We start from the raw sequence: 10,181 nt of genomic DNA, 5'->3' as shown, positions 1-10,181 counted from the left end.
GGTGATTCTTGGGGAGGGGGTCCCTCTGTTTCACCCCACCAAAATGGGGGGGGGGGCGCTCCCTCCCCTCCCTGGGGGTCCCCGGAATTGCAGCCGCGGGACCCCCCCCGGGTTGAGCCCCCCCGGATGGGGTGAGGGGCTCTCGGACCCCACCGGGGACACCTCGGTGGTCGAAACCCCAAATTTGGGCTCCTCCAGCCCCTCCTGGGGGGTCCTCCCACCCATTTTGGGGGCTTCGAAGGGATTTTGGGGGTGCTTAGACTGATTTTGGGGGTCCTCAATCTCATTTGGGGTCTCTCGAACTGATTTTAGGGTTCTCAAACTCATTTTGGGGGTCTCAAACTGATTTTGGGGGGTCTCAAACCCATCTGGGGATCCTTGAACAGGTTTTAGGGGTCTCAAACTCATTTTAGGGTCCTCAGATAAACCAGGGGGTCCTCAAAGTGATTTTGAGGGTCTCAAACTGATTTGGGAATCCTCAAACTGATTTCAGGGGTCCCAAACTCATTTTGGGGGTCTCAAACCCATTTGGGGCTCCTCAAACTGATTTGGGGACCCTCAAAGTGACCTTGGGGGGTCTCCAACTCATTTTGGGGATCCTCAAACCAATCCCGGGGCCCCAGATTCGGTTTTGGGCTCCCCTAGCTGCTCCTTTTGGGCTCCTCCACCTCATTTTGGGTGGGGGTCCCCAGCCGGGTCCCCCCCCCCAGCCTCCCTGGCTCCTTTTGGGGCTCCCCGGTGGAATTTTGGGTTTATAAAAACCCCGAACCTTCCCTTTCGCCTCGCGGAACTTTCAGGGGTTTTGGGGTGGGTTCGTGATTGACGAGCCCGAAATAAACCGGGAATAAAATCCGTGCCGGGAGCGGGGAGGGGGCGGCCGAGCCCCTCGGGAGCGCGGAGGGGGCGGGGGTCGCTCCGGGGTCGCTCCGCGCCTCCCGCTGCTCGGGAGGGGGGGGTTGGTTTGGATTTTTTGGGTTTGTTTTTTTTTTTTTTGTTTATGGGGGGTTTTTTTGGTTTTAACGCGATTTTTGCCGGACCTTTCTCTGCGCCCCCCAGCCTGGATTTTTTTTTGGCGGGGGTCTCGGTCTGGGGGGGTCCTCGGGGGGGCTCGGCGGGCGCTGTCGCCGCTGCCGGGGACTCATCCCGGAGCAGCCGCCGTGCGCGGAATGGCAACGGCCGCGGCCGCCTGCGCCCCGCGGGTTCTCCCCCGAGAAACCGCACCGGAGGGAAACCGAAACACGCGGAGATGGGGAGGGGGGAAGAAAAAACAAAAAAAGAGAGGGGAAAAAAAAACAAAAAAACCCCCGGGGGGGGCGTGGGGGGGCTCGAGGAGAGCGCGGAACGTGACTGGAAACGGCCCCGGGGGCGAGCGGGAGGAGGGAAACTGAGGCACGGCCCCGCCGGGACGGAGAGGGTTCGACGCGGGGCAAAATCGCGATGGGAGCTCGGGGGGGGCGCCGCGTCCTGAACACCCGGGTCAGTACGGGGGGTCCCTGGGGGGTCGCGGTCAGTGCGGGGGGGCGCGGCCGGGGGGGTCCCGGCACACCTGGCGGAAGGCGTTGCGCAGCAGCACGTAGGGGAAGCAGCTCTCCAGCATGTCCAGCGTCAGGAAGGACGATTCGGCCACGATCTTTGGGGGGGGGCACCCATCAGCACCCCCTCCCCACTCCTGCCGACCCCCCCCCGCGGCTCCCCCGGCCCGCCTCAGGTTGAAATATTTGAAATATTTGAAATATTTGCCTTTAAATCGCTCCCGGAATGAATCCCGGGGGAGGGGGGGGTGGGTGTGTGATCCCCCCCGGCCGCTTCCAGGGGGGTCTGGGGGGGATGAGACCCCCCCGGGCACGGCCGGTATTGGGGAGGGGGCTGGGGAACACTCGGGGACATCCCTGAGCCCACCCGGGTGGGACAGCAGGGCACAGCTGGGGGACATCGGGATGGCCTGGGGACATCGGGAACCGCCCAGGGGACATCAGGACCCCAGAGCCCACCCAGGGAGACCCCTGAGCCCAACCCAAGGGACATCAGGAACCACCCAGGGGACATCAGGAACTTCCCAGGGCCACCCCAGAGCCCTCCCCCCAGGTGTCCCCCAGGTGTCCCCAGTGTCCCCAGTGTCCCCCAGGTGTCCCCAGTGTCCCCACCAGGTGCAGCAGCAGCACGATCGAGTCCTGGTTCCGCGCCCGCGCCTTGTCCGGCTCCTGGGCCAGCTGCAGGAGACTGCTGGAGGCCAGCTGGGGACACAGGGGACAGCGAGGACAGCCACAGGGACACAGGGGACAGCAGGGACAGACACAGGGACAGCGCCAGCGGGGACAGCCACAGGGACACAGGGGACAGCGACAGCGACAGTCAGTGACAGCGGGGACAGGGTCAGGGCCAGGGTCAAGGAGCCCACGGGGACAGGGCCAGCTCCGGGGAGGGGACAAGGACAGGGCCAGCCTCAGGAGGGGACAGGGCCAGCCCGAGGGAGGGGACAGTGCCAGTCTGGAAGGGATATTGCCAGCCCCAGGGAAGGGACAGTGCCAGCCCGGAGGGGACAGTGCCAGCCCCAGGGGACAATGGGAGCCCGAGGGGACAGGGCCAGCCCCAGGGGACAGCGCCAGCCCACAGGGGACAGGGCCAGCCCGCAGGGGAAGGGACAGGGCCAGCCCAAGGGGACAGTGGCAGCCCAGAGGGGACAGGGCCAGCCCCGGGGACAGTGGCAGCCCCGGGGGGGACAGGGCCAGCCCCAGGGGACAGTGGCAGCCCCGGGGAGGGGACAGTGGCAGCCCCGGGGGGGACAGGGCCAGCCCCAGGGGACAGTGGCAGCCCAGAGGGGACAGGGCCAGCCCCGGGGACAGTGGCAGCCCCGGGGGGGACAGGGCCAGCCCCAGGGGACAGTGGCAGCCCCGGGGAGGGGACAGTGGCAGCCCCGGGGAGGGGACAGTGCCAGCCCCAGGGGGGACAGTGGCAGCCCGAGGGGACAGTGGCAGCCCCGGGGGGGGACAGGGCCAGCCCCAGGGGACAGTGGCAGCCCCGGGGACAGTGGCAGCCCCGGGGACAGGCCAGCTCACCAGCAGGAACTCCTTGAGGTGCGTCTCGATGTTCTTGCTGTGCACGGTGAAGAGCGCGGCCGAGAGCTGCACGATGGCCTTGGCCAGGCAGTGCAGGTTGTTGTTGTGGCCTGGGGACACCGGGGGACACCGGGGGACACGGGGGGACACGGGTGGGGAGTGAATAAATGTGGGGGCACGGGAAGTCTGGGGACTGGGGAAGGTTGGGGACATGGGAAGGGGTTGGGAACAGAGGAGGGCTGGGGACACAGGGGGGACAGGGACAACCCAGAGTGTCCACAGTGCCACCTCCCTTGGTGACAGACCCAGCGTCCTCCTGTGCCCCCAAACCCTCTGCTGTGACAATGGGACAGGGAGAACCGCCAGCATGGGGACACGGGGACAGGGGACACACACAGGGACATGGGGACACGAGGACACAGGGACAAGGGACACAGGGACATGGGGACACATAGAGGGACACACACAGAGACATGGGGACACGAGGACACAGGGACAAGGGACACAGGTGGGGACACAGGGGACATGGGGACAAGGGACACAGGGACACAAGGACAGGGGACATGGGGACAAGGGACACAAGGACAAGGGACACAGGGACACAGGGACACGGGAACACAGGGACACAGGGACACGGGGACAAGGGACACAGGGACACAGGGGACACGGGGCCACCCTCACCGTCCAGCTCGGGGTTGTAGAGGGACGCGGGGTCAGCGGCCAGCAGGGGCAGGGACACGGCCACGAACACCAGGAGCAGGCAGGACACCTTGTAATCCTCCTCGGGGGACGAGCCCTCTGCGGAGCAGGGGACAGCGCGGTGACAGCGCCGGCCGGGTGCCAGCGCCACCCGCGGGGTCCCCAGAGCCCCCCGCACCTGTCCTGTGGCCGGCCAGGGCAGTGACCAGCGCCGGGTCCACCTCGCACGGGACCCCCGCGGCCGAGGCCAGCTCGAAGATGCTCAGGGTGACCTGGGGACACGGGGACAGGGGACACGCGGGGTGTCACGCGGTGTCGCGCGGCCGGGCCCCGCCCCCCGGCCCCCCCGTGTCCCTGTCCCCACCTGGATGTCGGTGTCGGGGGTCACCACGTCCGCCAGGCACTCGATGGGGCCCATCAGGAAGGGGCAGTGCTGGGAGAACACCTGGGGGGGGCAGGGGGTCAGGGGGGGCCTGGGCCCCAAACGGGGGGACTGGGTCCCCAAAGGGGGGTCAGGGGGGTCCTGGCCCCCAAATGGGGGGACTGGGTCCCCAGATGGGGGTCCTGGGTCCTCAAATGGGGGTCCCATGTCCCTAAATGGGGGTCCTGGGCCCCAAACGGGCGTCCTGGGTCCCCAGATGAAGAGGCTGGGGTGTCCCAGGGGTTCCCAGGTTCTGGGGGAGTCCCGGGGGGTCCCAGAGGGTTCCCAGGGTCTGGGGGTGTCCCGGGGGGTTCTCAGGGTCTGGGGGTGTCCCTGGGGGTCCCAGAGGGTTCCCAGGGTCTGGGGGTGTCCCGGGGGGTCCCACCTCCCTGAGGCCCTGCTGGGCCATGGCGCGGAAGCTCAGGATCTCCCCGATGATGGTCATGCGCTTCAGGACGTTCTCGGCCGCTGCGGGGACACGTGGGGGACAGCCGGGTGACATGTGTGCCATCCCCTCTGCCACCCCGCGTGCCACCCCGTGTGCCACTCCGTGTGCCCCCCCTGGGACACCCCCTGTGCCACCCCCCCGTGCCCCCCCGCGTGCCACTCCCGCGTGCCACCCCCGCATGCCACCCCATGTGCCACCCCCTGTGCCACCTCTGTGCCACCCCGTGTGCCACCCCGTGTGCACTCACAGCTCAGGCGGGGCAGCAGCGCCGGCCTCTGCTCGGCCCTGCAGCAGCGCAGCTGCACCAGCGTGTCCATGTTCTCAGCCACCAGCTTCTGCGGGGACACGGGGACACGGGGGACACTGGGGGACACTGGGGGACACTGAGGGACACTGGGGGACCTGGCGCCTCCAACCCTCCCACTGGGCAGGGACAGGGTTGGGGTGGCGCTGGGGTGACCCTGCCTGCCCTGTCATGGTGCCAGCAGCACCAGCCTGTCCCCGCCTCCTGTCCCTGTCCCCAGCCCCTGTCCCCATCCCTTGTCCCCATTCCCTGTTCCCTGTCCCTGTCCCCAGCCCCTGTTCCCTGTCTCTGTCCCCAGCCCCTGTCCCCTGTCCCCAGCCCCTGTCCCCATCCCCTGTCCCCATCCCCTGTCCCCGTCCCCGTACCTTCAGCTCGGTCACCTGCGAGCCCACGTGCCACATCAGGTTCTCGCTCAGGAACCTCATCCCGTAGGGCCCGATGAGCTCGGCCAGCGCCCGCATCTCTGCGGGAGGGGACAGGTGGGGACCCTGGGGGACAGGGGGTGACAGCCAGCCCCCCCCCCCGAGCCCCCCAGCCCACCTGAGATGTCGGAGAACTCGGCGGCGCTGAACGGGGGCTGCTCCTCGCGGGGCACCGTGGTGAAGGCCTGCAGGGCCGGGGACAGCAGCACGGCGCCCGTGCTGGCCTGGCGCAGCAGCGCCTCCAGGTACCTGGGGGACACGGCCCTGTCACCCTGGGCACTGTCACCCTGGGCACTGTCACCCTGGGCCCTGTCACCCACAGCAGTGTCACCCTGGGCACTCTCACCCACAGCAGTGCCACTTATGGCAATGTCACCCATGGCACTGTCACCCTGGGCACTGTCACCCTGGGCAATGTCACCCTGGGCAATGTCACCCACGGCACTGTCACCCACGGCAGTGTCACCCATGGCATGGGGACCCAAGTCAATGCCACCCACAGCACTGTCACCCACGAGCTGCCACCACCACTCCCATCCCCATGTCCCTGCTGCCACCACCCCATCCCTGTGTCCCCCGCCGTGGTGACCCTGACCACCCCTTCCCATGTCCCCCACCCCCACGGTGACCCTGACACCCCGTCCCTGTGTCCCCAAGCCCGTGGTGGCACTGACCAGTCGGTGTAGATGGCGGTCAGCGTGGGCTGCCCGGTGGCATCGCGGGGGTGGCTCTGCTGCAGCAGGACAGCGCGCAGCAGCCGCCCCGTGTCCAGGGCCACCAACTGTCCCAGCCGCTGCACCAGCCCCATGTAGGCCACCAGCCCGGCCAGCACCTCCGAGGGACGGGCCACCTCCTGCGTGGCCTGGCTGTAGCCAGCCATGGCCACGATGGCCCTGCGGGGACACGGGGGCGGTGAGGGACGCGCCGTGTGTCCCCTCTGCCCCGTGTGTCCTCGGCATGTCCCCACCTGGTCAGGCGCGTCTCCAGGTGGCTGCTCAGGTACTCGGCCGGTGTCACCGTGTGCCCAAAGACGGTGAAGTTGGGGACGTGGTTGAGGCTCAGGGACAGCTCGGCCAGGGTCAGGTGCAGCTTGTCCATGCTGGGGGACAGTCACGGTGTGACCCCATGGGGACAATCACGGTGTAACCCCGTGGGGACAATCATGGTGTGACCCCATGGGGACAATCACAGTATGACCCCATGGGGACAATCATGGTGTGACCCCATGGGGACAATCCGTGTCCCATGGGGACAACCATACCTTGTCCCCATGCCACACCCAACCTCTGGTAGCTGCAGATGAGCTCCTGAAGTCCCCAAAGGCCACCAAGCCCCCGGAGGTTCTGGAGACCCCAAAGGCCACCAAGACCCCAAAGGCCACCAAGCCCCCAAAGGTCCTGGGGCCCCCAAAAGCCACTGAGCCCCAGAGGTTCTGGAGACCACCAAAGTCCCCAGAACCGTGACCCCGTGGGGACAATCCCTCCCCTGGGTGGCACTCACTTGGTGGTCAGGGTCCGGTCGCGCCGCTGGCTCTCTGTCCCCGGTTTGTCCCTTTGGGGGTCCCCCTTGCGGGGCGGCTGCTTTGGGGTTTTCTTGACGCGGGCTCTGCTGATGGTGGCCGCACAGTGCTTGGGCAGCAGCTGCAGGGCGGGGACAGGGTCGTGGGGACATGGGGACAGGGTCGTGGGGACATGGGGACACCCCAAACGGGGCCACCATGACCACAGGCCGCCGTCCCCCGGGGCTGGGTCGGGGATGCCCTGCCAGGTTTGGTCCCCATGGAGGAACTTCCCCACCCCGAGGGTTTGGTGGGGACAGGGGGACGAGGGGACAGAGAGGCCACGGAGACCGCAATGGCCACAGAGACCCCAAAGGCCACAGAGATCCTCAAGCTGACGGAGACCCCAAAAGCCAGAGGGATCCTGAAGGTGCGAAGACCCCAAAGGCCATTGAACCCCCAAAGATGCTGGAGCCCCCAAAGGTCCTGGACCCCCAAAGGCCACCAAGACCCCAAAGTCCACCAAGACCCCAAAGATCCTGAAGACCTCAAAAGTCCTGGAGGCTCCAAAGGTCCTGGAACCCCCGACGGTCACCAGGACTCCAAACGTCCTGAGCGTCCCAAGGGTCACCAATCCCTCCAAAGGTCCCAGACCCCCCAGACTCCCCCAAGCCCCCCAAAGGTCCCAGAGCCCCCCAGACCTGCTGGCTGAGGTTGTGCTGCTCGGCGCAGGCATCCAGGACGCAGCCGCTGCCCACCCGCGCCAGCTCCTCCAGGAACTTGTGGCACAGCCCCAGCGCCGCCGCCTCCAGCTGGGGGTACTGGGGGGGACACGGCACCCCTCAGAGCCGGGGATGGGGTTGGGGGACCCCCCGGACCGACCCCCCGGCTGTCACCCACCTCCTCGGGGCACATGGGGTGCAGGCAGCGCGAGAAGTGGGCACAGAGCAGGGGGAAGGCGATGGCGAAGCGCAGCATGGACGGCTCGTCCAGCGTCACCGCGAACATCCGCTCCAGGGGCCGCGGGTGGAAACTGCAGAGGGGACAGGGACAGGGATGGGGACAGGGACAGGACAGCGGGGTCAGGGGACAGGGACAGGACAGCAGGGTCAGGGGACACCGCGAACATCCGCTCCAGGGGCCGTGGGTGGAAACTGCAGAGGGGACAGGGACAGGGATGGGGACAGGGACAGGACAGCGGGGTCAGGGGACACCGCGAACACCTGCTCCAGGGGCCGCGGGTGGAAACTGCAGAGGGGACAGGGACAGGGACAAGGGATAGGGATGGGGACAGGGACAGGGATGGGGACAGGGACAGGACAGCGGGGTCAGGGGACACCGTGAACATCCACTCCAGGGGCTGCGGGTGGAAACTGCAGATGGGACAGAGACAGGGACAGGGACAGGACAGCAGGGTGAGCGGGAAAGGGGCAGGAATTGGGTGAGGGGAACGGGGCAGAAAAAAGGGATATGGGGTGGGAAAAGGGATTACAGGGGTGGAAAAGGGGTGGCAAAGGGGGTGCAGGGATGGCAAAGGGGGTGCAGGGGTGGCAAAGGGGGTGCAGGGGCAGGGCGGGGCTCACCAGAGGTGGGACAGGTCGGAGGTCTCGTCCAGCAGCTCCTCGGGCCGGTCCAGCAGGCGCGTGTGGAACACCACCAGGCTCATGGCACGGCCCACGTCCCCGTTGGAGGCCAGCGGCAGCGCGGCCTTGGCCACGCTGGTGTACGCCTGGGGACAGCCAGGGGACAGCCAGGGGGACAGGGGGCATGGGGACAGCAGGGACATGGAGACAGGGTCAGGGGACATGGGGGCAGTGATGGGGACAAGGACAGGGACTGGGGTCAAGGGGACAAGGATGAGGACAGCAGGGACAGGGAGGAATGGGATTGGCACAGGGATGGGGACAAGGGTGGAGATGACAGGACAGCGGGGTCAGGGGACACCGTGAACATCCACTCCAGGGGCTGCGGGTGGAAACTGCAGATGGGACAGAGACAGGGACAGGGACAGGACAGCAGGGTGAGCGGGAAAGGGGCAGGAATTGGGTGAGGGGAACGGGGCAGAAAAAAGGGATATGGGGTGGGAAAAGGGATTACAGGGGTGGAAAAGGGGTGGCAAAGGGGGTGCAGGGATGGCAAAGGGGGTGCAGGGGTGGCAAAGGGGGTGCAGGGGCAGGGCGGGGCTCACCAGAGGTGGGACAGGTCGGAGGTCTCGTCCAGCAGCTCCTCGGGCCGGTCCAGCAGGCGCGTGTGGAACACCACCAGGCTCATGGCACGGCCCACGTCCCCGTTGGAGGCCAGCGGCAGCGCGGCCTTGGCCACGCTGGTGTACGCCTGGGGACAGCCAGGGGACAGCCAGGGGGACAGGGGGCATGGGGACAGCAGGGACATGGAGACAGGGTCAGGGGACATGGGGGCAGTGATGGGGACAAGGACAGGGACTGGGGTCAAGGGGACAAGGATGAGGACAGCAGGGACAGGGAGGAATGGGATTGGCACAGGGATGGGGACAAGGGTGGAGATCAGGACAGGGACAGGGATGGGGACAGGAGAGGGACAGGGACATGGGGACAGGGACAGTGCCACCACCTGGAGCCGGAACCAGTCCAGGCGCAGCGCGGTGAAGTCAAACTGCTCCTGGTCATCGACTACGGGGACAGAGAGACATGGGGACAGGGCTGGGGGTGGCAGTGCCACCACAGGGGACCCCCGGGAGCCGCCACCCTTCGGGGTGCCCGGGATTGTCCCAGAGCTCCCAGGACAGCGGGGACACAGAGCTGGAGTGGCACCGGCAACACGGTGAGGGGACATTTCGGGCTGAGAGGGGACAATCCGAGCTGACAGGGGACATCCTGGGCTGGGAGGGGACAAACCCAGCTGGGAGGGGACAAACCCAGCTGGGAAGGGACAAACCCTCACCTTCCTTGGCCGAGAGAGCCGAGAGGGAGCTGACGAAGGACGAGAGGATCACGGACTCCTCCTCGGGACACACCGAGAGGTTCTGCGGGGACACGGCGGGCTCAGGGGACAGCGAGGGCCCCGCAGGAGGCTCAGGGGACAGGGCCACCCCCCCGGGGGTACCTGGATGACGTCGCTGAGCACGAGGGCGTCGAAGCGGGCCAGGTACTGCCGGTGGTAGCGGCGCAGGAGCCGCAGGTGCCGCCGCACCAGAGCCCGCAGCTGCTCCAGCAGGAACAGCAGCTCCGCCACGCGGCTGCGCCGGGGGGGCGGTTAGAGACCCCCCCCGAAACCCCCCGCCATGCAGCAGTGACCCCCCGAGTCACCCCGAAACTCGTGAACCCCCCCAGTGCCCCCCGAACCCACCCAAAACTT

The 10,181-nt window shown here is 67.4% G+C and overlaps 1 protein-coding gene across 1 annotated transcript in view; it reads right to left on the bottom strand.

Annotated features, from left to right (window-relative positions):
• Positions 1-1,481: 1,481 nt before the first annotated feature.
• Positions 1,482-10,181, bottom strand: part of NCKAP1L (NCK associated protein 1 like) — a 13,400-nt gene continuing 4,700 nt past the window's right edge. Inside the window, 19 exon segments of the mRNA XM_041468237.1 lie at positions 1,482-1,630; positions 2,145-2,234; positions 3,057-3,166; positions 3,738-3,854; positions 3,934-4,027; positions 4,120-4,200; positions 4,562-4,644; positions 4,872-4,959; positions 5,294-5,391; positions 5,469-5,599; positions 6,025-6,243; positions 6,318-6,449; positions 6,851-6,990; positions 7,550-7,669; positions 7,749-7,881; positions 9,037-9,182; positions 9,438-9,496; positions 9,768-9,849; positions 9,930-10,062. Of these exon segments, the coding sequence (XP_041324171.1) occupies positions 1,508-1,630; positions 2,145-2,234; positions 3,057-3,166; positions 3,738-3,854; positions 3,934-4,027; positions 4,120-4,200; positions 4,562-4,644; positions 4,872-4,959; positions 5,294-5,391; positions 5,469-5,599; positions 6,025-6,243; positions 6,318-6,449; positions 6,851-6,990; positions 7,550-7,669; positions 7,749-7,881; positions 9,037-9,182; positions 9,438-9,496; positions 9,768-9,849; positions 9,930-10,062 (2,179 nt within the window). The 3' untranslated portion in view covers positions 1,482-1,507.

The sequence above is a fragment of the Pyrgilauda ruficollis genome, unplaced genomic scaffold (assembly GCF_017590135.1).
Source record: "Pyrgilauda ruficollis isolate IOZ18807 unplaced genomic scaffold, ASM1759013v1 scaffold215, whole genome shotgun sequence".
Classification (NCBI taxonomy): Eukaryota; Metazoa; Chordata; class Aves; order Passeriformes; family Passeridae; genus Pyrgilauda; species Pyrgilauda ruficollis.
The sequence above is the reverse complement of the archived record's forward strand: the minus strand, read 5'-3'. Positions and strand labels throughout refer to the sequence as shown.